This window comes from Tauraco erythrolophus, chromosome 4 (assembly GCF_009769465.1).
Source record: "Tauraco erythrolophus isolate bTauEry1 chromosome 4, bTauEry1.pri, whole genome shotgun sequence".
Lineage (NCBI taxonomy): Eukaryota > Metazoa > Chordata > Aves > Musophagiformes > Musophagidae > Tauraco > Tauraco erythrolophus.
The window spans coordinates 87,213,081-87,240,967 of record NC_141468.1 but is presented as its reverse complement, the minus strand read 5'-3'; the positions used below and the strand labels follow the sequence as shown (position 1 = coordinate 87,240,967).

The 27,887-nt window shown below is 45.8% G+C and overlaps 2 protein-coding genes across 2 annotated transcripts in view; one reads left to right on the top strand and one right to left on the bottom strand.

Annotated features, from left to right (window-relative positions):
- LOC104374622 (alpha-2-macroglobulin-like) overlaps positions 1 to 27,887 on the top strand; it is a 416,004-nt gene that overhangs the window by 85,471 nt on the left and 302,646 nt on the right.
- LOC104376981 (ovostatin) lies at positions 101 to 26,674 on the bottom strand. The gene is made up of 35 exons (XM_086610668.1): positions 26,553 to 26,674; positions 26,017 to 26,200; positions 25,519 to 25,675; positions 23,984 to 24,036; positions 23,106 to 23,126; positions 21,885 to 22,053; positions 21,271 to 21,355; positions 20,366 to 20,477; positions 19,861 to 19,975; positions 19,534 to 19,643; positions 17,202 to 17,360; positions 16,632 to 16,859; positions 16,063 to 16,120; positions 15,541 to 15,686; positions 14,290 to 14,439; positions 13,567 to 13,737; positions 13,136 to 13,268; positions 12,442 to 12,538; positions 11,721 to 11,949; positions 10,307 to 10,430; positions 9,837 to 9,955; positions 9,333 to 9,384; positions 8,460 to 8,543; positions 7,523 to 7,699; positions 7,084 to 7,165; positions 6,482 to 6,638; positions 5,992 to 6,066; positions 4,422 to 4,587; positions 3,944 to 4,164; positions 3,137 to 3,352; positions 2,599 to 2,723; positions 2,182 to 2,272; positions 1,539 to 1,607; positions 491 to 596; positions 101 to 162 (listed from the first exon to the last, which is right to left on the bottom strand). Exons 1-35 carry the CDS (start codon positions 26,672 to 26,674, stop codon positions 101 to 103), a joined length of 4,425 nt encoding a protein of 1,474 aa, XP_086466794.1.

Sequence of the window (27,887 nt, the reverse complement as noted above, 5' to 3'; positions counted from 1 at the left end):
ACTGCAGGCTCCGTTTCTGTGAGAATGGTTATTGCTCGGCTCATCCTGCCCATCCCTCCGCTTTCTTTTTTCTCTGGCTTTCACTTACCTTTTCTTATCATTAGTCCATTTCTGCCACAGGCTCTTTGCAAGGTGATGTATACTGAGCGACAGCATACTCCTCTGGAAAAGAAGGAAAGAGATGTTCCCGTTAGCCTGGAGACCACTTCCTGTGCCCCTCCCTGGAGGCGGATATTCTCCACGCATGCTTAAGCTGGAGATCCTTGAAATCTCCTTTCTTCTGAAACACACATTTTTGTATGTCTGTATGCCAACCTTGGGCATGAGACCAGGCTCACTGAAGTGAAATGAGTCACTCCCAGATGCTGGTGGAGTTCAGAGGAGCGTTGGTCCCAGGAAGGCTGGTTCTGGGTCTCCCATAATGCATACAGCGTCTCTGCTGCCCCTGTCCCTCCCCCAAACTTCATACTGGTTCAAACCAAAGACCTACCTGTTTCATAGTAATCATAGATCTGCACAGGAGCTGGCTTGGGATGGGTCACTACAAAGTCCTGCTCAACTGAGAAGGTGATTTCTTTCCTTTTCTTCTGCGAGATCTGGGAATGGAGGGACAGGGATCATGTAAGTCTTTTTATTCGCGTGACACCATCTGGAGCAGATCAGGCGGGAAGCTGATCGACTGTGTGTTCCAAATCCCACTGACGCCACGCATACGGATGTGGGACATGCGTTATCTGCCTGCCAAACTGGGATCAGAAATATATTTGGAAAGTCCAAAGTGAAACTGAAGTGAAGAGCTGCAGGTTTCCTATCCTGCTTGTACCACCTGATTCAGCAGTTATTACGCCAGAGAGGGAAAAAGCATCCCAAAGGACACCTTAATTCTCCAGGATCTCCCAGTGGTCGGGATGATAAAGCCTGGCATTCCAGCCCCTCCTATTTCGGACATGAATATTATGTGCCACCAATAAACTGGGAATCAATGTGTATCATCACTGGGGTATTGGCTTCTGCTGTTAGTTCTGCAGCGCCCCAGGCAAACGTACTTTTACTACGTAAAATTCTGATCCAGGGATGAGATTACAGGTTGGATTCGGAAATGAACTAGTGTCAGAGAAGGAAAGGATATCTTTCCGGAGGAGATCATAGCAGTGTTTCATGTCCTGTTGGAAGGACTGAGGTTTATTAGAAGCCTACCAAGCGGACAATCACACAAAGGAACCTCTTTTCTGGTGTTAATCTGCTATTGACTGAAAGGAGACAGATTTTGGATTAATTTCTATGTGTTTTTTTTGGACTAACTTACTTCTGGTTGCCAGTAGGGCAGGCATCCGTTTGAAGCTGTTTGGGAGGTTGGGATGTTACATGCAGTGTGAGGAGTAAGCAGCTTAGTGATTACAGGGGGAAACTGAGGCGCAAGGGAAAATGATGAACGGAAAATGGTAAATGCACTTCATAGAGCGCGTCTGCTCTGTAGGTGCATCTGTTACACGTTTTCGCCCTTTTGGCAAATCAAACAGACAGTGATTGTCACTTACATTTTCCAGATAAAGGAGAACGTGGTTTTTCTTGTTTTCTACCTGCATCACTGCATGGCCATCCATGAGCTTTAAAACAAGATGGAGATAACCCGACGTATTTACAAACCACTGAAAAGCAAGTGCTACCTCAGGCCCTACCACCCCCTGGCTGTGGGACTCACTCTGTTCCTGGACAGGTATCAAGGGCTGGCAGCGGATTTTTAGAGCCCAGATGCTGCTGAATAGGTGGAAGGGAGCGAGCAAGAACCACCACTTGACTTTGTGGGGAGGTGTGAGCACTTCCCAAGCGCACGAGAGGCATTTGGGGAACACTGCCTGCCCCCAGTGCCACGTAGGCTTCAGAACCAGTCTGGCATATTCCTCATCCTTTCCCTACCCGGGCAGTGCCAGCTCCCAGCTGCAGCTGCCAGCTGGTCAGGCTCTAGCTGGAAGCCCTCCTAGTGCTTAATGTGGGAAGGGCTGTCTGCTCGTAGCTCCCCGGGGGGCATTCCCACCACCCAGTAATGAAGATGGCACTGCCATCCGAACACCTCACAGAGTTCGCGGGCAAACAGTTCTTAACCAGGCCTCCCTTTTCACCATGACCAGTCTTCTCCTCTGTCCCTGGGGCGACTCATTTAATCTTGCTCCTACAGTTTACCTTATCCAGGGAAGACTTAACAGGAACGAAGCCAGAGAGCATCTTCACGTCAATGATGACCATGTTGGAGCTGCTGCGCTTCCCTGTGTAACTGGAACAACAGAGGATCCCATCAGTCTGGTCCATGCCTGGGGGAGCAAACCTCAGCCATCTGCTCCTGGCCTCATACAGTGAATCCGTGTGCTTGCTGACTGGCTCGAATGGGAGACACTGGTTTGCTGAGGGGCCAAGTACGTGCCAACACCATCAGTTACTGGGTATATCGCAAGGTCTTTTGGGGTATCACGTCTTACGGGCCAATACCATCAACACGTTGATTAGCTGATGGTCCTTGACATTACAAGCAGAACTGAACACACACAGCTCTTCTCCACACACCTTGTCAGCTGTGCAGCTGGTTTGTCGATGGCACCTTACCTGCTTCTGAGGACAATATCAAATTTTGCTGGTCGATCCCGTGGGCAGGAAGCATTTGATGTCTGGACTGAGAGCGTAAATCCGAAGGCCCCCTCTGGAAGGTGAATATTGTATCTCAGTGCTGTCTGGAAGAGGAAAAAAACCTTTTGTTTGAGCATGCCAAGGGTTTTTCTTTGCGTTCAGAAAAATAAAAAAAGTGTCAGACTTAGTGAAGTTTCCTGGCTCTTGGTTTTGTGTGGAAGATTCCTGCTTACATCAGTGATGGACACATCAGACTCCCGCTCTTTAACCAGAAAGGTGCTAGTACCCGGAGTGGCCTCCCAGAGAGAAACCAGGTGCTGATCAGAAAGGATTCTTTCTTTTCCATGCTGTGACTCCACAGGTGTCAGAATGTGGGATGGGGAAAAGAGTGTTTAAACAGTTTAGGGAAATTAAATAATCAGGAAAAATAAAGAGAAGTTAGATGGAGAACCATCAAAACCATGACTCCATTGTATGTAGAACGTGAGACACGATGAAGAGGAGGGCAGACACTTACTTGCACAAGCACGCATCCGCTGCCGTTCACCTTTAGGCTGTATTTCCCAGGGACCTCAGGCAGAGGAGTCTGTTGCAGCAGGAGCCTGTTCTCATTGTTGACAATAAATACCTTCTCGAGAGGCTTTCTGGAAGTGATCTTGACTACGTTTTGCGTAACAGAATTGTAGGTGGCCTCACCGTAAGCGGCGAGGGCTTGAAGAGCAATGACTGTGTCCTGAAGGAAAAGAAAATAGCAAAAGACAATTAGGTTCACCAGTGCAGAGGCAGTCAAAGTCACAGTTCCAAGATGAGGCACAGTTGCTTCATCCTGGCTAAAGAAATCCTGAATTTGTGTCTAATTCCAGGGTTCCCATATATAAGGAGCCATTTCATTCTGGCACGTATGTTTTAGGGTGGAGGAAATATCTCTACTCATAAGAAGGTCTCAGAACATGAAATCTGAGCATTAGAGCACACTTCCGGAGTTTCTCATGGTGGAGGAGTACGTATCTTCTAGGGAACTACAGACCACTTTTTGGCCATAGAACAGCTGGGACTTGGTGTTTTCTAGGCTCATCCACGACACAAATATCTGTATTTGTTGCTAGTCAAATTACTCTTGTATGGCTTTAACCTTTCCACAGTTAAGAAGAAGAGGGGGGGAAAAAAGTATTTTGGTCTCTCTAAGAGAAAGGCTTGGTCTCTGTGTGTTTGAGACAGCAAATACAAGAGAGGAATAAGACTGGGTAGTTAAAGCCCCACCAGCACCCCGAACCAGTGTCCCAATTCCTAGGACTGACTGGAGAGCAGAAGGGAGTTGTGGCACCTGGGTGGAAGAGAAACCTCCATAGGGATTCTGCTGCCTGATGATCCACTGCACGATCCCTGAGGCCTTTGTGAGATCCTCGCGATTCCGGTTGGGTTTGTAGCACAATGCCAACAGCACGTAACTGGTGATCTCAACCTCGGCTGACGGGGCATGGTCGAGGAAGGAGGGAGATTCTTCTGATGGAGACCTCTCCTCCTGCTCCCAGTGCTGCGAGCCGTCTGAATAAACAAAGAGAGGATGAGGAGCAACCAGCGTGGATTATGAGCGTCACTGCTCTACGCTGCCTCAGAGACACACCGTGTCCTGGCCTCTCTCACACGTACTCGCTACAGAGCAATAGACGTGCTGCAAATTACCTCCACAGATCATTTTCATCTGCCTATACTATCAATATGGGCAAGGTGAGACCACATACCATCAGAAAGGTCTGTTCCCTCTTCCCGCTTCCCAGATTCCCCAAATGACTGCAACTCACCAACTTCCTTTGCCGATTTCTGTAACTCCCTAAGGAACAATTCACATTTTTCTGCCTTGCCAGCGAAGCAGAAAGCATAGGCCATGAGTGCCTGAGTGTGAACGTCGCTGATACTCTTCTCAGATGCAGTCTCCAGACAAAAAAAGGCATTTCGGACTACAGGGTACTTAAAAAAATAAAACATACGGGTCTAATTCAGGACAGTGCTCTTCACCTGGACAAACATTTATTTTCTTTAAACCTGTTCTTTACCCTAACACTATCACAGCAATAAGAATGGGACTTTAGGTTGTATAGGGGCTTCAGGAGAGAGGATGTAGAATTTTTTAAGGAGGGATTTCAGAGCAAACATCAGACAAGTCAAGTAGATTTTGGTGTGTTCTTGAAGACATCAGTGTATAAACAGAAGACTGTTCTGTTTCTTTCCCAACTAATTCCTTCTGCTTACCTCCAAGATAATAATTCACTCTGCACTTCGGTGGTCAAGAGCCTGTTGTCTTGAACAAATCCAGCCTAGTAGGCTCTGTCCTCCGTGACGCCGGTGTAATATTAGTGCAATTCTGTGGAGTTGTACCAGGCTTACACCAAGTAAAAAATGTTCATGGTTTGACTGTGTCCTCACTAACGCACTAATCAGGAAGGTCCTCAGACAGGATATGACAAATTGGAGGCAGAGATATTCACATATTGAAGTCTAACATCTCCACTGCGGGCTCCTTTGTACCAGCTCCTTTGTACCAGCTCTGCTTGTACCAGATTGGCTTTTCACTCTGATGGACCCTTGTTTTTCCAACATAGTTTTTCTTTCCATTCATAGACTTCATAGATTTACCTGCAATAAGTTACTTTCTTGACTGGGCCACGTTTGAGGCTAAGCCACCGTGTGTGGGTTACTACCTGTCAAGTTTTTTTATCAGAAGCTAAGAGGTGTCACTAAATGTCCTGGGCCTCACAAAGAGAAGATCTAATCCCACTGAGATCTGTACAGTTTCTACTTGAACACTGGTGGTTTAAGAAGTATAGAGAAGAGAAGGCTCCGGGGAGACCTTATTGCAGCCTTTCAGTACTTAAAGGGGGCTTATCAGAAAGATGAGGATAAACTTTTTAGCAAGGTCTGTTGAGATAGAACATGGGCTAATGGTTTTCAAGCAAAAGAGGGTAGATTTAGACTAGATATAAGGAAGAATTTTTTTACAATGAGGGTGATGAAACACTGGAACAGGTTGCCCAGAGAGGTGGTAGATGCCTCATCCCTGGAAATGTTCAAGGTCAGGCTGGATGGGGCTCTGAGCAACCTGATCTAGTTGAATATGTCCCTGCCTATTGCAGGGAGGCTGGACTAGATGACCTTTAAAGGTCCCTTCCAACCCAAAACATTCTGTGATTCTACGGGAAACTTCTCCATCACAGCAACTAGTGCAGATACAGAGCAAGGTCATGTTCCCTGGGAGCTCTCTCTTCCCCTTTTTCTCTCTCCTCACTATCTAGACAATTTGTAACAGACACTGGAGCCAAGTCAACAACCGAGGACCAATTCCAGCTGAATACCAGCAGCGTAAGGCTTCCTTACCGAGCCAGAGTGCCCAGCTTCTAGCATGGCAATGGTGATGTAGGCAGAAAGCGACAGCTCGTCATCTACTCCTCCCTGCATAGGACACAGAGAGAGGAATTTTCAGGGAACAGCATGAATGAGAAGCCTTTAAACATGAGTTGCTATACCCCAGCTGGGAGAGCGTAGTCGGCTCTGGAGGTAGTCCACAAGGAAAGAGAGCATAAATATAGCAAGGATGGCTCTTAGATCAAGAGAAGCCTGCTGCTACCACCTCAGAAAACATCATTCCCTCAAGCTTCCAGTCCTGTAACCCTATCTCAGGTGCTCATAAGATGTAAAACGCAGTGCGGGGAAGCTGACTGAGCTGAAAATACTCACCGTAAGGTGTGGAGAGTTAGCCCCTGGCAGAGGATGGACACTTGGAATAAAGTATAGTTTTTGTCAGTATGGGATAGGGTGTTCTTAATGATAAGCATGTAAATTTGACCGAGAAGTAATTCTCTGCTACCTTCAAGGCATTGTTGAAGAGTGTCCCAACACTTCGGAAGCAGCCATCTGGCTTCTGTTTGCTTGCCAGCCACATGAGGGTTTGCGCCTGGACGTTGTCATCGATATAGATGAAGCGACTAGCTTGTGCAAATGATTTGTACACAAAGGCCGTGAGCCTGCAAGGGAAAGATGGAGCTGTGAGATGAGCATTGGAAGTAGGAGCAGAAAAAGTCAACCCTTCTGTTCACGTTAGGCATAAGGATGAAGAGTTACAGCCAACATGTTGGTGGCTTGCTTTGTCTTTGTGTGCTCCTCCAGAAGGAGCAGTAGCTACATGGGACACAGGAAGGGTGTCCAGCACACTCTGGGACTCATCCTGGCTAGAGTGCTGCAGTGCATTGGGTTTCGTGGGAGACAGCAGAAGTGTGAATCAAAAAGTCAGCTGGGCCTTTAGGGATCACCTCCTCTCTACACACCCTGCCTGGCAGGGGGTGGAGAGCCAGAGTCCCGGTCCGAGCCAGCTCTGTACGTCTGATCTGGGGAGTAAAGATGCCTTTTACCTGCATCATGTGACTTCAATGCAAATTCATCTCCGAGCCATTTCTCCTCCCAGTCACTCACCAGGTGTTGCCTTCTTTATCTCTAGTGCCAAAGATGCTGTAGGATCCATCGGGATGTTTGTATGACAGCTGTTTCTGGTAGCCTGCAAAAACATGGAAGAGGAAGTGTTCACTAATTTAAAAACCAAGCTCTATTCTGTTTCCTATCAGATTTATCTGAAACTGCAATGGCATAGCTTGGAAAGGCACTACATGTCTACCAAGCAGTGAGGAAGCCCTGGGAGAGCTTAGATGGAAGCATGGAACATGTTGTCCTGCAGAAACAAGGAGTCAGAGAACAGGCAGAGCTGTATCAGCTCTGTGCTCCAACTAAGCCAACAGGATTAGGATACATGCTGTGCCTGGATGGAAGAGGAGAAAGGGATGGAAAGACAGAACCTCAAAGGAAACATGACAGTTGAGTCTCAGACAAATAGGACAAGGAAAGAAAAAGCTCTCACCGCTCACTAAGTATCCGATGGCCTTGGCTTTGACCTCCTCGCTCAGCTGCCCTGTCTTGTTCAGGTAGTCCAGGACGTAGATGTTGGGCGCAAACAGGACCATGTTCTGCTCCCCGCAGCCGAATGGCATCTGGAGCAGCTGGTGCACGTTCTGCATGGCGGTGCCCATGATGTCCCCTGGGGAAGAGGAGATGCCGTGGGATTAGCACAACTCATGGCCACCGAAATTAACAGTCATTTCCTTTCAGTAGGCATAGTCAGGGAAAGCCTAGCTAGGGTCCCAAGCCTGTCTGGTACCACAGAGATTTCCAACAGCGTGAACTTCTCAGTGCTGAGCGATTTCTCTGTTCTGCTTTGCAGTTGACCAAGAAATCCCTTCCCTGCCTCTCCTTCCTTCGTTTAAATTGCCCACACCAGAAACACCACCTATTTTAGTGCCACTTCAAGCAGATACTTCTGATTAGAAATGAAAAGAACTACTTCTAGGAAACTTCTGTTTCTGGAGGAGGGAAGGGGAACAGCCCAGAGATGAACTGGGCTGCAGAATTAACAGCTCGTGCTGAAAAGGGACACTGGTTCTTTGCATATATGATAGACCACTTTGATTTCTGGAATGAGCTGAAATCACCAACATGATAAAGCAAAGATTTTATGACTAGTAGTCATGTAACCAAGGCCAGGTTCTTTCCAGGAAAAGACTGAAAAGATTCCACCAGCATCTCTGATTTGCAGGTGGGTGAGTGGAAAAAGTCTTACCGGCATGAGTCCAGCGGAGGTCACAGCTCAGAACTGTGCTGCTTTGGAGCAAAACATTCAAATGCAATAAATTCAAACAGGAAAGTGAAGAAGGATGCAACCAATATTTAGAAACTTCATGTCTGGTGTAGAGAAGAGCATTGCTGGACAAGATGAGAATCAGTCTTAATTTTCTATTTACCAACAACAGAAAAGGAAGCTCTGGCTGATCCTTCCACCACGTTTGCAGGTAGATCTAGAGCAACGTCTTGAACAACCACATCATCTGTGGAGAAAAAAATATTAAGTGTGTTGTGGTAATTTGTACAGGAACACTGGCTGCAGCAGTGAAACGCTCCCGGTAGGAGCTGCACAGGGCAAAACTGGCCTCAAGAGACAGCGACAGACAGAGACTCACAGACATCTCCAAGGACACCGAGAGAGAAGGGGGCACAGCAAACCCAAAACTGTGAACACCAGACCAAGTGGTGCATGACTGTCATTGCTCAACAGAAACGGGTCGAACAGGGTAAGGCTGGTGCTGCCAGGCTGTGGTGTCTGTGAACCCTGGGGAGTTCTTCAGTGAGGCTGGTGAGGGTTGGGGCTGCTTCTGGGCCTCTTTTGGGCAGAGCTTCCAGGAAACTTTGGAAACTGTTTGCCATCAGCACCAAGACGGTGTGGAAGGGAACGCTGCATTCCCTCTCCCACTCCCACTAGAAGGGGAAAGCTGCAAGCTACAGTTATCCCTGGGATAGAGGGGAGCAGCCAAACCTGAGCGCGTGAAGCGCAGAACAGATTTTGCCCAGAAAGGTCATCTCCCTCTGACAGCTCCAGAGCCCTTCCCTCAGCATCTGAGCGCTTCTGACCGCGGCACAGACACTGCCTAAGCCACGCGCACCACGTCGCACGGGAAGCTCGTGGCAGGGAATGAACTGGGAGCGCTCACGCTAGCTGCCACTGGGACACCTCTGGGGAAAAGGGAGGAGGAACGGCATCCACGAGCACTGCAGGAAAGAGTTCAAGCTCCAGCCTGCCTCTCCATTCCTCTGAGGACAGCGGGATGTAAGACTCCTACCTTTTGTACACATCAGGGAGTTCTGGGTCTTTTCCCTTCTGATGCCTTCAGGCTGCGTGGCGATGGGAAGAAGAGACACGCGCAGTGGGTGAGAACAAAGCATGGAGAAGAAACGCTGGGACAGAGGATCCATTCCCCCCGCCCCACGCTCCCACATCATAAGACAGCTGGATTGAAGCAGCAGTTTACAGGCTCATACTTGACGTGGCTGCTACTAAAAGGGAGTCTCCATCAGATGGATTCCCTCATTTCCAGTTTCTCCTCTGCAAGAGGGACACGGGCACTGACCAACACCCACTGATCCTCATGGAAGAGGACATCTGATGGGAGTGGATTTGGTCTTAGATTGAACAGCCAGACCCTGTCCCAGCCAGATGAAGGTGGAGCCAAACCAGGAGTTCTTTAGGGACTGAAAAACTTTTACTTGCTTTTGGTGCTTTTGCTGCATTTTTCTCTCCTCGTGGAAGGGAGTAGAGGGCAAACAGGAAGAGCAGTCAGCAGTACCTCAACCAACAGTGTTCTGATCTGGGTGTCCCTGTAGTCAGAACTGATGTTCCTAGGTGCTTTGTCTCCACAAGCTCCATCGTCCTTTGTCTCTGCAGTAATACTGAATGCCACGTTACCTTAAATAGTAGCAGAAAAGTAGAAGAAAATAGAAGAATGCATCTATCACACAGAATGATGGCTAAAATAAGAAATTTCATTTGATAATTAAAATCTACAGATATTAAGTAGTGCAACAGAATAAACAGTCAGGCACTCTAGGTGAGACGTATGGGAAGAGAACTGATGTCTGAAAATGGGAATGATAATCACACCGCAGTTGTGAAGAAGATATTTAGCCCAGACAACAGGAAAGACCAGTGGTAGACCAAGTTGTCTAGGTTGGAAGAAGATTAGGTTTTTCAGGTCGGGTATGAATTGATCAGTATAAATCTCAGGACAGAAAACCAGGTAGATTCAAAGACACTTACCAATTTCTTTGGGGAAAATATTCCAGACAAATGTCTTTCTTTTTTTGGCACATACACATCCATCATCCTCTGGGGAGATGAGTTTGGCCTGGTAGCCAAGGGAATCTGACAGCAAAACATTAATCTGAGAACATAAAGAAGAGTGAGATGAGATGAAGATTTTGTACCATAGCCAAATGGTGCTTGATTGCTAGAGAGGAGTGAAATAGTCTCTGTTTATGTCCAGTGTTAACAGTGTAGAGCAGACTTAAGGCCTGGGATGATGGTGTTAGACCAATCATCCATCAGATGTCACCTTAAGAGCACTATACCCTTTCGTTTCTCATGACACTCTCCATTGAGATGTTAAATATCCTGTGCATACACCTGATTCCTGATCAGCAGGCTTTGAACTAACCTGCAAAGGAAACCACTGATTAGTGTTTGCTCTTCTGTTGTTGTAGGAATATTTGAAACACAAAGTTAAGAGCTGAAAGACTCAATAAGGGAAATATTTTTTTTTTCTGGGCTGTTTAAAACCCTAGGCCTTTTTGGTTTGTTAGGTCAAACTGTTAACAGAGTTTAGAAAAAAAAACATTCCTAAATTGTGTCTTGATTTTTCCTCCTTTGGTGGTGATCTCCTCGTGAGACTGGAGAGATTATTTTCAGCACTCAAATCAAGCAGAAGACATCTAGACTCGACACCTGCCTCTTTTTTTCAGGATTCCTGGAGACAGCATAAGAAACAAGAAGCTAAAGGGAAGATCCCTGTTTTTCTTTCTTCAAGTATCCTTGAAACCGTGTGCAAGCTGCCTCCACGCAGAGGTGCTGTGCACCTGTGGCCTGGAGGCGCTTTGCCTGGAAAGAACGGAATATTGAGAGTACAGTCCCCCAGTGTCGGGGAGCAACAGACCCTCTATCTGGACGGGTACTCTGCAGGGCAAGTACTGGACTTTTGTGCTCCCTCTTTTGGTACTTTTGGGAACTTTTGATCCAGAGAAGAAGGATCTATCTGCTCTCTGCTTCTTGCTCTTCTCACTTTCTTCTGTTTGGCAAGCACAAGCCCTTCAATGCTTCACCCTTTTACATATATCCCTAAAGAAAAGACCCCACTAAACCCATCGATGTCTCGCGTGACTGTGGATGGTGAACGATGCTCTACAAAGCGCCTGTTTCCTTCCTCTGTGCAGCTCCAGAGACAGCTGCTTATACACCCGTCCTAGTCAGCCTACACAGATCTCCCTCTGCTTTGTAGAGGTTTAGGAGGACAAATCCAGTCAGGATAATCTGTCATCAGGTAGAATGAGCAGTACATGAACCCAGAGCAGGGACAGATCCAGCCATCTATGCCAATCATTTTGTTACTTTTTTTTTGTTTTTAAACAAAGGCTGCAGCTTCTTTGGAGATGAATTAAGTGTGGGCAGAAGTACACACCTTCATGCAGTAGTCAAGGTAGTTGAAGACATTGGCTCTAAGCAGGAAATCTTCTCCTCGGATGATAGAGTACGGCAAGGTCAAGTCCACAAAGAAAGGCTGGAAGGCTTTTAGGGTGGCAGGCACAGACAAACCAAATCCAGCCAACTCTTCCACACAGAAGGCACTGGCCTTCCATTCGGTGATGGTGTCAGGTATGGTGTACGTGACGCTGGCTTTTCCAGTAGAGCTGATAGGAACGGACAGAGGATGAGTTTAGAAAGGGTAAGTTTCATACACCTTGCTTCTCAGTAGAGGCAACGGGTTTCGAAAATCACCGCTGCCCGCATTCTGTCTGCAGAAAGCCCCCAGAACTTATCGCCCAAGTGCTCTGAGAAAAGCCCACTTGAAAGTTCTTCTGCCCAACGTTTCCCTGAGTTTGGAAAAAAAACCCTCAGAATTCTTGTTTTGCAGAGCTATACTTTAAATAGAAGTGTCCCTCTTCTTAGGAAGGGAATACGACTTATGGTACAGACATTGCGGGAATAGATGCCTTTGGGGACAGAGTAATTTTATCATGGAAAAGAAGAGGGTAGGAGGTCAGGAGATGATTGAGAAAGCTAAGTCTTCCAGACCAAAAAGCAAGGAGAGGTGGCAAGGTATCACCACCTTGCAGGACATCAGAGGACACATTCAGTAACTCTTAAAAGCAAGGCAAAGAGAAGGGAGAAGCAGCACTCACTTAATTAGGACTAAATCCCAAATCCAAGTTTCAGGGAAGAATTCCCGAATAGTCTCAAGGATGAGTCTCTTCCCACGCTCCTCTCGAGCAACTTCAGCTGGTAGGAGATAATAGGAATTTAGTCAAACCTGGTTCAGATAAGGAAGACTCCCAGAAAGGAGAGGTTTTAATAAGCATGGGCCAGTACGAAGGACGATTAGTGTTTACTCAGTTCTTTGTAACTGAGACTATCAATAATGCCACAAAATATTAATTGATGTCACTAATGTATCTCTGAGTCAGGTACAATCTGGCATCACAGAGGAAGAAAACATTGCTTGAAGTGCTGTAGTCTCCAGCCAGAAGCACGAGACCCAGGGCTGGAACTCAGGCCACGTGGCTCTGAGACCTGTTTGCTGCCCACAGTCGCGCTGTCTTTTCAAACCAGCTGTGGTCAGAAGGGAGTCAGTGCCAACAGTGCCACTTTTGTGCGACGCTCTAAAAATCGCCAACGCTTCCCAGCATGAAACCGGATGTGAATCAGAAGCGTAGAACTAAAAGGGTTTTTTTGGGCATCGACCATTATCCTAAGCCATCTCATTCTGTGCCAGACCAATATCCAATACCGATGTGATTCACGGGCACTGTCCGTGCCACATGAATACCACTTCATTTAAGGAGAAAAATAAAACCTCTTTGCTGTCCCCTACGTTACCTGACGATTTGATATGGTGTGCAGAAGCCATGAATCCTGCATTCAAGAAATACCGTGGAGGTCTTACAGTCTCACTACTACACACAACTGGTTGCCGAACCTTTGAGTTGGTAAAAAATTTCATGCCCATGTCCTGTAAAAAACACATTTTAGTGTTAGTCACAGCCACACTGTAGCTCGGGTTTATTCCATTCCTCCCTCTTTCCCATTACTGCCTTTCCACCAGAGAGATGCCGGGAGACATCTATGGGATGATGGGACTTGTGGGAGCTTTGTGCTTGCTGGAAAATCACAGCAGGCACCAGAGCCAACTGAGAATAGATGTCCATGAGGAGAGTTTGTCATGTATGAGTTTTACTAACAGTGTCATTTGCAGAAATATCTAAAGCTACATAAGGGGAAACTCACTTCAATAGATTTAAGACATTTACCCTGAGGAACTGATATACATCTGGGCCTAATCCAGACATTACAGGTGTGTAATACAAGCCTTTGTGAAAGATGTTGTCAGATGAGACACAGGGTTCTTGGGGGTCATCTTCTAGATTGAGCCCATTGAAGACGTAGCCTTGGAAGTCTTGCAGGGGATGCAGGCTGTATATCTGTGAGGGAGAAGGAAACACAAAAGCTGTGTGTGGAAAGATCAGTTCTGATTACACCATCATGCGCCGCAAACTGCCAGAGCTGAGATGTTGGCCTGTTTGAAACAGCACTCTGTTTCCTGGATCGAAAACTGGTTGAACAACTGGACCCAGACGGTGGTGATCACTGGCATACAGCCTAGTGGGAGGCCACCTGACTAGCGGTGTAGCCCAGGGGTCAATACTGGGTCCAATCCTGTTCCAGGTCTTCATTAATGATCCAGATGATGGCGCAGGGTGTACCCTCAGCAAGTTTGCTGATGAGCCAGAACTGGGAGGAGCAGCTGATACACCAGAGGGTTGTGCTGCCAAACCCAACCCCAGACGAGAGAGGACTTCCAAACGCCACGAAACAAAAGCTGTGGATTGCCTATTACAGATGGTTTATGGCCAGCACTTGCAAAGTATCAGCCATCTAACACAGTCTGAGAGCCTCAAGCGCAGAGACGCCGTAACGGAGGAGGAAGCAGTGCGGCAGCGGAAGGAGACAACGCGCGTCTTTGGGAGGCTTACGGTGTCCGCGGAGAGCTCTGCCTCGGCCCTCAGGAGCAGCACGCTCTGGTCCACGGCCCTCACGGCACAGAAGGAGTTGGCGGCAGCTTCAATGACCAAACCGACATTGGAAGCTGAGCGCATCTGCTCTTCGGAGAACTGCACCCGGACCTGGAATTGTCGGAAATACCAACATCAGCGAGGTGTTGGTACGGCTAATCCCTACTGCTCTGGAGGTGGGCATGGGCAGAGGGCAAGAAGGAGAGCAGAAAGCTCTTCTGTTAAGGCACAGGTAGTCTTCCTGGAGAAGGATGTCTGGTCTCCACTGCCTCTGTTGACTGTAACGGGGCTCAGGCAACAAGCACATTCAGACTCCTGGGACAGCTGAAATGGAGCCTACCTCAAGTGACTTCAAATAAAGTGTGATTCTGTTGCTGCTATTATCAAATCAAATCTTATTATGACACAGATTGCATGTAATAAGCACTACAGTGAGCAAAACATATTTTTTACCAGGTCCACGGCTCACCTTAGGAAACATAGAACAGATTCTGCTTTCAATCTGTTCAGAGCAAAATCTATTTCACACTTGTCTTAGGCAAGCAAGTCAAAAGTAGGAGGGAAAGACCACATCAGGTAAATGGAAACATTTTACTCGACCTCACTCGTTCTGTCTTCTCCTAAATGTTTCATGTTTTTTAGCTGAAAATTAGACAAATCAGAAGAACTGAAGATAATAAAAATCTTAAAGGTGAAATCCCCTTTCTAAACCACAAACCAAAATGTTACAGTGGAAAAAACACGGAAGGAAAACTTAAACCCCGGCTTGTTATTTTTACTTTCTTTTCTATACATATTTAGTTGTGGTAAACCTAAATTCCATTTTTCAACAAAAAAGTGTAAAAAAAATAAATTAAATATTGAAGTGGGATAGGACTAAAGTGTGTTTAATATGCTAAAGAACCAACAGTCTAAACTAAATAAGACACTAATATAGTTCAAGAGAGGCAGGAACCACCTGGGGGTGGTGTGGGCTTTCTGAAAAGTGAGTTCTAACGTTAAAAGAGGATTTACCTTTTGATGATAACGTCAGGAAGTGGTGGTAGAGGAGAGGTACAAGGAAAAAGTGAATAAGGACAAATGAAGAGACCAATGCTGGGAGAAGTGGACGGAAACGAGAAACCAAACTGGAAATCTGTTGTGAACGGGTGCGCAAAGAGTTGGTGTTTATATGACAGCAGGTAAGACTTGCTGTATCTTGGTGCCCCTCACCTTGTTTTTGAAACATTTCTCAACTGGAAATCGGACGCTGTCTGCCACCAGCTCCCTGGCAGGGTGTAAGGTATAGACCAGCAGCCGAAGGACTGGAGCCATCTTCTCATTGACCACAAGCGGGATGGCGAACGTGCCGTTTCGGTCTGTTAGAAGAGGGAAAGAGACCAGTAAGGAGAGAAGGGCAAAGATCTGCTGCAGTAGCAGCCATCCTCAAGTGGCACACAGCTGTACCCATCAGTGGAGCACTCTGCACCTAGACAATAAACTGAAAAATCCTGGATTCTCCAGGAGGTGACATGCCTGCTTTTAGATTCAGATGCTCTCACATTTATTGTGGATTTGAACCCGTGGCCAGATTCAGATAGCCCCCTAGGTCAGACACTCTGCATTCCCTACATGATCCTTTGGGATATCCTGTAAGATCTTTACAGGACACCTGTCCTCAATTCAACCATCCCTCTTTTTTTTTTTTTTTTTTTTTCCTGTAATGCAGAAACATGGATTGACAACTTAATTTACCAGTTTGGATGTTGACTTCAATTTCCCCTGTAAGGACAATCTTGCCTTTTGCCATGCCCTGTGCAGAGAAGAACAATACATTTATGGGTTGGTAGATGTTGGAAGGAGAAAGTGGCAATCAAGTTCACTGTAGAACATGGACAAGTCAATCAAGGCATGTACTTTGAGATGGCTTCAAACGCTTTAAGATCAGCCTCAGGGCATGCTGGATTCTGCCACTGCTGCTGTTGCTGCTGGAGCCCTTGCCACTGGTCTGGAAGCAGAAGGAAAAAGAAGGGAAGGAGAAGGCAGAAAATGCCATAGAGAGTTTCTTGGAGGAAAGCAACAAAAATAGCCTGAGACATTATGAAAGTGGCTCCTTACTATGAAACAGAGTAACATGGCCAGAAACGGGGGTTGCTTTGCCAAACCACCTCGGTGCTGTTTCTGTCCTTGGGTTGCTGGTCTTTGTGCTGGCTGGTAATTCAAAGCTGGAAGAGCACTCACTGCCATAATTGCTGTTTGATGGACTTCCAGATAGCTGCCTAGTCAAGCCCTTTCAGCAAACCATACAACCAACCCACGCTCACCACATAGTAGAAGTTCATGGTGCTGATGCTCTTGTAGCCTTCTGTGTTCAAGACATAGTGCACAGTGATCATCCTCTTCTGCCCACAGCTCAGGTCTTTCCACGAAGGCTCAATCCTCACAAAACTGCTAGTCCAGGAGTAGAAGCGCTGGATGGAGAAATAGGCATCGGGGTAGGAAGGCTCTAGCCAACCTTCAGAGTGGCACTGGTCACTGGTTTTATAAGTTGCCTGACAAGGAGAGGGAGAGGGGAAGAAAAGGAAAACAAACATACGTCACTAGGGAAATCGTTATCGCATTCTGACATCAGAATGATGAGTTCACACAACTCTCATATTCCAGAGTTGCATCTAAAAGGATGCAAGAGTAAGGAAAAAGCAGCCCAACGGTCGTGCAGCCTTGCAGCAAGCCACTGCATTGCAACAACTCAGGCGGCTTCCTCATTTCTTTTACAGTGATTTTCGAGAGCTCTAGAACACGAAATAAGCCAGAGGAAGCACATTTTTATTACCAGAATTCAAACCTCATCCCATCTCTCTCTCTCTCTCTCTTCACCCCTGTTTTGTACTCACTTTCAGACTGATCTCAGGATCAAACATTCCGGAGGTGTCAATGCTAAACTCTGCAATGCCATTATCATCAGTGGTGAAGTTGTCCGTGTTCCTGTTATTGACAAACAGCTGGACAACCTCATTGGAAATAGGAGAGTTGTCTTTGTCCACCAGCTTGATCTGTAGAAGAGAATGTAAGACGTGTTCAGCACGTTATCTTTCTGTACGTAGATGCTCATGTTTTCCACTCCTTTGCTCTCCACACAGCAGAACTGCTTGATCTTCTCCCTTCAAAGCTACACTCGAGAACTGAAACGTCTCCCTTTGCTTTCTGGCAGCTATCTCAGCTGTCTTACAAGGTTTGGAGCAGGAGCTTCCTCAGCTTCTGCTACATTATTGACAACATCCTTTTGTGAAGCAAAAACCTCTTATGTCTCATCTCTTTCCTGGCCAGTCCCTTCTGACTACACATTTCCAGGTTGAAGATATTCTCCCTTTGCTCCATTTGTCCTTGCTTAGTCTGGGAAGTCTGCTGCTGATGCTCTCAGTGTCCGAAGGCCTTTGCTCCAGATCTTTGTTTTGAACACTTCTCCAATTCCATCCCCACTGTCTCTGCTGTTTATGTGTTAAACAAATAAAAAACAACAGACACCATTAGGTAAATTCTTGCTTGCTAGAACTGAACATCCATTTTGATTTTTTTTTCAGAAAAAGACGATAGAAGCAATAATATATTAAATACACGCCAAAGAGACTATCCTCACTGTTGTTGCAGATTAAATTAGGTTAACTGAATTCTTATAACTGTATTCTTTTGTCTGAACAGTCTTGCTTAGCACTGCTAAGAATTGCTCGCATTAACAGCCTCGTTTAGCATTAATGGGCAAATTTGCTGAAGCCTTGGGCTGCAAGCTGTGAAGTTTCACCCGGGAAAGTTGAGCTTATTTGGAATTGGTGCCTGGTTACACGGAGGGAGGCCCTGAGACCAGTGCAAGCTGGAAGATAAGGGGGCCACGATGTCAGCGGAAGCTGCAGCTCATCCAGATAAGAAAGAGCTCACAGCCCTCTGGGAGACAGGGAACGAATCCCATAGAAACAAAGACGACCCCAGACCAAAAATGACCGTTGGAGCAAGAGGTGCATGCAAGGCGTGTGAACTTTACTTTTTTTTCTTTTTTTTTTAACCTGGAACCTGACTCAAGGCTCTGCTGCAGGAAACCCAGGACAAAGAATTTCTTTAATGCTGTCCAGAAATGGCATGGAGACAAGTGACCTCTGAAACAAAAATAACAGCAGAGAACTAAAAGCGTTCAGGTGGACGTTGACTTCAGTGGGACTGAAGGCAGCGGAAGTGAAGGCATACAACCTGTGCCAGCAAAAGCTATTTCATGGTGCAGGGAAGGACCGCGCGTGGCATGCGATGGCACCAGGACAAGGACTGGGATCTGCTGCACTTTGAGAAGGTACGAGTATCAGTGGCTGCCAGACAATAGTTCCCCTCATATGACCCTCAAGGGTTGGGGTTTTTTTTGCACAAAAGCAAAGAAGCTGCCTGAAGCCAGCGTCAGCAGCTTGGTCTCTGAGATGTGACATCCCAGCCTCCTGCCACATGTCTTTCAGCAATGTGTTTGAGGAATTCACTGTGGCTCATCAGCCCAGAGAGCCTGTTGGACCCCCATCCTCCAGTAAAGGGGTGATAACATGGACAGCAATCTGAAGAACAGAGTGTGAGGGAGGACCAACTGAGAAAGTTATATAGACATCTTCCAGAGAGGAAAAAAATCCTTGAAAGACAATCTCCCCTCCTTTCAGTGCTACTGGTAAGATGTCCCCTTATCCCTTTCTCCTTAAAAAAAGCTGAACTGAAGTAAAGAGAGAGATTTATCCCTTTAAACCACTGACAGAGTTATTTGTTTTTTGTCATGAAACATAAAATCATTAAAAAGTTTTTTGAGATGGAAACTGTTGTAATTTTCTTGATTTTTTTTTTTCTTAAAAATTCCTTTCACTCTTTCTTCCCTCATCCCCCGGTGTTTTTATTCACCTCTGGCTGGCATATGATGGTCAGTTCTGAAGGGAGAGGCAGTGATTTATATCATTAAAGCTTAAAATGCAAGTTAGAAAAATGCTAGTTAATGGATGGTTTTGATTCAAAGTATTTCTGGCAGGGTCAAACTCCGAGTAAATTAATACTCTTCAGTATCCAGAATTACCAGCAGGGCACTATCTATAAAGAAAGAAGCTTTGGGAGAACACCTCCTGCCCCAAACAGTCCCCTGAATGTTCCCATCACTGTTCTCACGTGATTGCCTGTCGGTTGTCCTCGACACCAGCTCTCTGTGCCCTTGCTCACCTGCCCAAAGTAAGGAATTCCTCTTCTGTAGTGGCGATCCATGTTCTCAAACCGTACGCTGCTCATCACCCGAGTTATGGAAACAGACTGAGCAGCTGTAAGCTGCAGGCCTGCAAGACACGTCCAGGGTTAAGAGAAGATGTACTTTGTCTTGCACACAGCTTTATCGGAGTCAGCGTTCGCCTGCAGATGGCCACTGTGCTGATAAAAATGCATCTTCTTCGTCACGAAGACATACTTGTACTCAGCAGGCAGAGGCTGAATATCTCCCACTCTCTTTTTTGACCACACCACTGCTGCTGTTTCTGACCGTCTAGAAGGGATTACCTGTTCCTTTCTCCGTGACAACGGCTTTCACGTCAAGATTCCTCACGTAACCAACGCGATCGAGCTCAAAGATGTTGGAGCTGAAAACCTGGGAGAGACAGCCCTCTGTCTCCAGCTGGAAAGGGAAGAAAACAAACCCTCTTACTAAGGATCACAGCTGCCAAAGGATGCTGGCAGTACATGGGACCCTTCTTTAGGGAGTGAAGTCTTTTCCCACTACTTTTAACATCATTTATACAGGTCTGATGGAGACATCACTGTCTACACTTTTCAGATGGGAAACTGAGTCATGAAGAAGGAACGTGTCAGTCCTTCTTCAAACCTGTAGGAAACCAGGAAGAGAAATGAGGTGCCCTGAGTTCCTAGCTGGTGATATAACCAAACAGATGAGGAGAATGAAGTGAAGCATCAAGGAGAGAAAGAAACATGTGATGAGCAAAGGGAGAGAAGCCAGAACACAAGAGAGAAGACAAGCACAAAGAGGAATAATAATTACGCATCATACATCTTTGGTGAATGATTGACAAACTGGGCTTTTCTTGCACCTCCCATAGGAATCAAAATCCCTGCACACGCTGAGCTGGACTCTCCCTTCAACAGGCTGGCCATAAGTGTACCTAGGGGAAGAGGAAACAGGTCCATGAACCGATGCTTGAAAAATTGAGTTAAGATAACATACACAGGAACAGATCCGGGACGAGCAGTGAGCTGGGAAGACAGAGAATGGAATAGTTTCACAGGCTTTTTTCTGATTCTCCTGCTGTTCCAAAAAGATAATACAACTCAGAAACTGAAATATTAATGAGTTCTATTTCACCTCTAAGCCCATAAACCGAAACCACACCTTAAACGTAAAAATAAATACCTCTATCGGCTGCTGACAAAATTATGACTGTTGTCTCCACTCTCCAGCTTAGACTGGAGTTCTAAACTCACTGAAATCAAAGCAAAACTCCTCATATCTGCAAGGGGATCAGGATTTCAACCCTGGATTCTCAACTAGGATATCCTGGTATTAGAGTAAGCAAGGTCCTTCTGAAGGACTAAGGAGGTGGAGTTAGAGGTAGGTGGAACCCTAAGACCCCTGCTAAAATTTTTAAAAGTGCTCTGATGTATGAAGATCTCTCTCTGAAGTGGATTACTGGGAGTGGACACATCCCACTTTATCAGGAGACCTCTCAAAAGAGTTATCCAACCCATCAAACACCGTTTGGAAGAGAATACTTACACAATAAAATTTGATGAGCGCACAAAGTAAACGAAAGCTCGGACCACCAAGTCAACCCTGACCAACCTCTTCCGAGGCCCTATTTATTTTGGTGTCTTCTCTAAGCCCTGTCTCTTTCCTCAGTCCTTAAGAAGTTTTTGCTTTTCAGCATATTTCCTGACCACTCTGCAGCTGGCACTTACACTCCACAGACTTTCACCGTGAACTCTGAATCCAGGACTGTAAGGCTTTCTGGTGCGGTGACTGTGACATCAAATTTGGGCAACACTAGGACAAAGAATCAAGAGAAAAAAAAACAATACTGGCACATTATCAAACAGCAGGTCCTCCTGAGATGAAGGAGAAAATCAGGATATATTACAAGCGTTGGCCGCAGATGGGATGGGATGTCAGAAGCGGGGTGCCGAAAGCAGCCTGACCCGCGGAGGCTCACTGAAGTATTTCGACACAGCTTTGAAGAGAAATCGGGACTTCTGAGGTGAGCCCTGTGACATCTAGATGCCTTGCAGAGCTTTGGCCAAGAAAATTTATGGATGTGGCTGTGAAATCTGCAATCAACTCATTGATTTGTTATGCAGATTCTTTTCTTGGCTGAATCTGTGCAAAATGGTTCATTTCTCTTCTTTGGCTTTTTGCTGTTCTTTTTTTTTTTTCCTCTCCAGTTCTTAATGACAACTAATCAAAATTGAATTTGCCAGGAAGCTGTTTGAAGTTTTAGCAATGAAAAGGGTGACTGATAGGGACTCATCTCTAATAATGTTTTCTACACCGAATAAAAACAACGGGTGGCATTTACCGTATTCCTCCACAAGGAACGAGTGATTTGTTTTATCTCCTGACTTCTTTGCTACAACAATTTTGTAATTCCCCAGGATAGGCTCCTCAGATAGCGGGAATTCAATCTGGGTGATGTTCATCTCTGAAGTCACGTTTTGCCACTGAAAGATCCTGTTGCCCCGTGGATCCTGAAGGAAAAAAAAAAAAAAAAAGAACATGGACTTACAGTTTGTTTGCCTCCGAAATCTTTTGCTACTAGGACACAAAACCAGAAACAAACAGGAAAATAGGGCAAGTTGCATCAACTCATTGAGGAAGCTGCTTAATGCACGTGCATTGGGGTAAGTTATGCCTTAGTACTCCGATTATTAATGTTGCTAGATTCCCAGCTGCTGGTCTCAGATTTAGGCATCCTCTGCCAGCCTAGGGGCCAGTCTCAGTCACCAGGGGAGGTTGCACAACACTGCTCGTCTCTGCTCTTTAGCATATGATGCTCTAGTGTTGTGTCAAGGGGAGGGAGAAAGAAAATCCCTTCTTCTTCATGCTTTCCCTTTAGCAGAGTTTATCCCACACAAATCTTGATTGTAGCAGCCTCAGTGTTTTTCAGCTGCTGGAAGAAGGAGAGAAGCATTTCTGGGGCATTCTGAATGCATTTTGTGCTAGCTAGACTAAAGAAAACTCACTCACATCATCTCCTTGAGCTGTTTAAAGCACTGACTGCAGAACAATGCATGTAGAGCTCCAAATAGACATGTTTCACTGCAAACAAAATTAAGTCACCTGCCTTCACGGGGTAACAGGAAAACCCCCAAGAACGCTGTCTAGACACAAACTGCGATTGCTGGTTTAAAAACCACCCCAGAGTGCCATGGAAGTGCTAACATTGCTGGTAATTGTATCCACAGCCTGTATTTGTTCACAGTTCTCAGCAGCACTTGAGGTATGAGAAGTTATATCCCCAAATAAGCTGAGCAAACTGGAGGAGGTGGAGGGCAAAGGCAGGCACCAGGGCAGTACGACTTTTGGCTACTGAGATGAATATAAATACCATTTCCATGTGAGTAAAGCTTGATCAGCATCCTGGGATTTTATGAAGTTTCTGTGAATTTCTACCAGTGTATTCAGGAGCAGGATGTGGCTGTGTGTGGACACATACAAACTGATGTAAGGGTGTGTGCCCTAGATTTTATTTTTATATATGTAAAACAGTACAAAGAGAAAAAAAAAAAAAATCTCTTACCTGAACTGCAATCAAAGGATACTGAAAGAGGGAAAAAAACAGTGGGAGAAGATATTAGGTGGCTCAACAAACACAAATTCATTTTCCCCAGGATTGTGAGAAACGTTTAACCAATAATCAGTATGATACCAGTAATAAGAGATCCTCATCTCTTATTTTAATCAGTTTAACAGCAGTTCTATTTCAAGAAGAAGAGATGAAATGAGAACATTGGAGCCGTTTCTGATGATACTGGATTTAGTGCAATCCCAGAGCAGCTGAATAAGTTATAGAGGTGCATGTAAACAGTAATTCAGACTTCGTATGTCCTCACTCTGCTTATTAGCACCAGCTCTTCTGGTACCACCACGCTGTCTACTGCACTACAGCCAGGTGAGAGAAGGCCAGGGAAGACCCTTTCACCTCTTGGCTTACGTACTACGAGCATGAAGACAGCTTGCTGGTAAGGAGAAGAGTGCCTCTGAGGAGATAAACAATTGTGGTAACAATTTGCATTTTCATGTCCCCATTTCTAAAATGAGCAAAGTACCAGGCAGATGACTTGCCAATTTTTGCAAAGATTGCTGAACAGTGATAGAGGGAGACTGAGCAGTGGGCGCTCTGGTCAGAAATCAAATAACGTCTGCAGCAACAAAGCAGAGATTTCTTCGAGCCTCTTTCCCAGGAACTGCAGGAGGTGTTGTGCCAGGAGTACAACCTGCTGCACACTGGCACTCTTCGCTGTGACTCTAACGTATGTGGTTAGGAAATCATGTTAATTCTCTGGCAGTTAGTCTCTGCAAGATCTCATTTTATCCACAGCAACTGTTTATTTGGAATTTGAGAAGAGGTAGCCTCCCAGCAATTTTAAATACAGGGGAATATTACTGGTCACTCACCAACTCCTGAACAGGTTTAAAGTTGAAATCCAAGGAAACAACACGGAACATCACTGGAAAGACAAGGAACAGGGTGTTAGCATTAACCGTGGTCTGTCTGGCTGACCACGATGCTCTGTGTTCCTTAGCACTCCCGGTGTCACCGCTTCTTCTGACCATGCCACCTGCACAGGGTGCGGGCAATCAAATGCACCTGAAGGGGAGAGAATCCTACACAGCCTTCGCCGAGGGCACTGGTCCCCAGCACCCAGTTCTCACGCTCTTTCATGGAAGTTTGCTTAACCCCAGCGGGAGGGGACGGCGGGGTGAAGCAGAACCGCTGAGCGGCTCAGGCGCTCTCAGGCGACACCCAAACTCTTTCGGCGGCTGTCGGCGCGATGGAGGCAGATTTGTTCCTCTTCATCTCCTGATCTCTAACGCAGGGTTTGTTGCTTTCAGTACATGAAAGTTAAAAATATTAATGGAACTAGGTGAAGTGCCAGTTTTTCCTAATGCAGTGTAACGCTGTCGGTTCAGTTTGTTCTCATCTCGTACGTGTTTTTGCCTTACTTGCTTTTTTTCTTTACAAGAGAAAAACTGCAAGGAGAGCGATGAATTACTGCACAAGGAAAAACATCACAAGGTATTTCAAAAACGTCCTCACAAAGCATTACCTTTGCATCATTCAATTTAGTCTGCTGCTTCCTCACGTTGAAACCAAACAATCCGACAAATAATCAAGCCATGCTTGCGGGACACCTTGGTGGCACCTAATTCTGACCGGTAAGCTTTCCGTCACGCTAGGGGTGTATGTAGATAGAACTCATCCCTAATTCAAGTAGAGGTGATCCGATCTAACTGCTGTGTTATTTGGCTGACCTCTGGAAAGAACTATTCTCACAGTGTTTGCTACAGTGCTCTAGCTGTGTGCTAGAAGTGAATTAAGGAAGAGATCTGGATAAATGGTTCTAGCTGTGTGCTAGAAGTGAATTAAAGAAGAGATCTGGATAAACGGTTCTTTGAACACACGGAGCTCTGTTCAATGACCAGAGGAGAAGCACAGATAGGGGAATAGCATAAGCGCAGGAAAAAAACTGACATGAAAATATAAAGTCCAAAACCGTCAGAATCCAGAAAATAAATAGCATGATTTTGTCTTTAAAAACTTATAATTGATTTTAAAATAACGGACTTGACTCTTGGTCTTTGAACTGTCTTTGATGGCAACGAGTATCACAGACAGAAGACCAGGGGAGCATTGTTGCACGCCAGGCACATAAGTAATGATCTAATCTAATGAAACAGCAGCAGTAAAAGCTCCCCTCTTCTTTCAGCTGGGGGGAAAGAGACAAATAAAATAATAGACACCATGAGGTGACAGTCTCCTGCCATCCTGAAGGTGACTCTGAGCTCCACAGCAAATACTTGTAATGGTTTTGACAGAAACTCCAAAGAAACTATCTAGACTGTAGCTCAGTCTGAAAAACGCCCAGTGGAGAAATTCCATCTGAAGAAATTGCTTCCTAAGAGACATGATAAACTAAGTAGATATTCACCATTCTGTCCTGGTTTGTAGATGGGTTTGTCTGTCTGCACGAAGACAATGCTCTCCGTGTTCCAGATGATCACCGACCGCCGCTCTTCTCGTCTGAGCGTGGTGCCCTTGGCAGAGAAGGAAACGAAAGCCAACGGGGCAGAACTGACAGGAGGAACCTGTGGGGAAACAGAAAATATGGGAGGCTGTCAGCCTGGAAGTCATTTGCTCTGGAACCTGTTGAACAGCTGTCCCTGTGGCCTGAACTCATCTCACCTTCATCACCTTTCTTAGGCCTTGCTTGTTTCTTACGTCTATTAAAAATGCCTCTTTGTCTGTTACTATATATCTCTGCTCTGCTTCCTTTTTCCTTCAACAAGCCTTATTTGTTGAAGGAAAGAAGAAGATGATTGATGTTGAAGAAGAACATTGCTTGTTCTTCTCCTGTGCTACCTGCACTAATTTTCTGGTCCCTCCTTACATTTCTTTTCCATTGGGACATAAATTAAAAGTAATTTACCGTGAAGTTGAAGCACTGTAGACCATTGCTCGCCGTCATGGTCTTCTCAAAAATAGTGGTGTTAACAGCAGCATATTCTAGGACGACTCTGACAGATATTGTCTCATTGAGGTTAAGGAACTGCAGGCAAACCTGACCTGGAGAGCTGGTTTGGAGGACAGCAGGCACCATCAGGACATATTGCCTGTGAGATCCAAACATCAAAGTGGTCACATCACAGAGAAAGGAGAAACAGCCTCAACAGCATGAAACAAATACCAAGTATTATTATTCAGTACCCCCTGATTAGTTTAGATTAAACAGAGGACACTCTACCAGTGCCCCTCGCTCCTGCCCTGCAGCTCCCAAGGATCCCAGCTGCGCGTTCCCCCTGCCGCTCTGCTAGCACCCATCTCTTGCCCTTGTCCACGTTCCAGTTTAACTTAGCTCTCCAGATAGAAAATATGAGCCATGGCAGTATTTAATACTTAAAATAAAAGTAGTGGCACGAATTAACACTGTCTTTAAAGCCTTAGCAATAATATGGTAGTTCTTACGGCTCAGGTTCCTTTGCAGCTGTTACATGCAGGAGAAGAGCAGCCAAAAGAAACTTCAGCCACATTTTTCTCACTAGGAGACAGAAGAAAGAGATAAGCCCTCTTCCCAACAAACAATTCATTGCCTGCTAGTTTAACAGCTCTGCAACATTCCTCACCCAGTGCTCCAGAGGAAAGAAGTCAGCCCTTCAACTCCTTCCTCAGATGTCAGTGCCTTTATAATTGCAGCGAGGGGTGGAGATCCAGGTCTGTCCTACTGATTGCAAGGACCTCCCCCCACCCTGCTGCAGCCTAAACCCACCCACCATCTCCGGGCTGTGACACTTCACTGCAGTTCTCTGAAGCTCGGAGCAAAACGTCTTTCGTGGGCTTGTTTTCACGGTGGGGGCTTTGCTTTTTACGCTGATGGCTGGCACAGCAGAAAAGCACAAAACGACCTAAAACGGAATGAGCCTGTCAAATAAGATGAACATTTGAGGGTTTCCCCCATCACTCTTGGAATTTAGCATCTGGATTCACAGTGGGTGGAGTAACTTTCTATACTTTGGCACCTGATTCTGGTTAAAACAATGTATTGACTTCTTTTTTCTCTTGCTGCATAGATATTTTGGATATTACGAGATGGAATAATAGAGAAGTCAGAGACAGAAAGAAATATAAAAAGTCTTAATTATTTCTACCTCGACTATTGAGCACTTTGCAGCAGTGTTGAAGCTTGATTCATTTCAGCTTGAAATTAGCCAGTCAAGGGGTCCATATAAATTTGTTAGTGCCCAGGTTTCTAGTTTTTACAACTTTAGGGAAGCTAATTCGTCTTTCTTAGGAGGAAAAAAAAAAAATCTGCTTTCAGTCATAGACCTCATTTTAGGATAAAGAAGAATTACCTCCTCCTTTTGTTCTCTTGTGCTCTCAAGAGAAAATAAAGCACTCTGCTCTACTCCCCAGAAGAAAAGCAAAGCTAGAAAACAGTTGTTTGATAACTGTAATTGAATTTTTCCCATTCATATCGATACTGGGTCTGGCTGGGATGAAGTCACAAAGTCAGCTTTCTTGAGAGCAGCCTGTGTGTGCCGTGCTTTGCGTTTGTGGCCAGAACGGTGCTCGTGGCACACCAGCGTTCCGGCTACGGCCAGGGCAGTGCTCGTACAGCGCCAGAGCTTCCTCCCTCCCCAGCCTCCCATCAAAAGCCAGCAGGCTGGGGGTGGGCAAGAGGCTGGGAGGGGACACGGCTGGGACAGCTGACCCAAACTGACCAAAGGGATATCCCTCCCATGCCATATGACATCATGCTCAGCAATAACAGGTGGGTGAAAGGAGGAGGAGGAGGGGGGGACA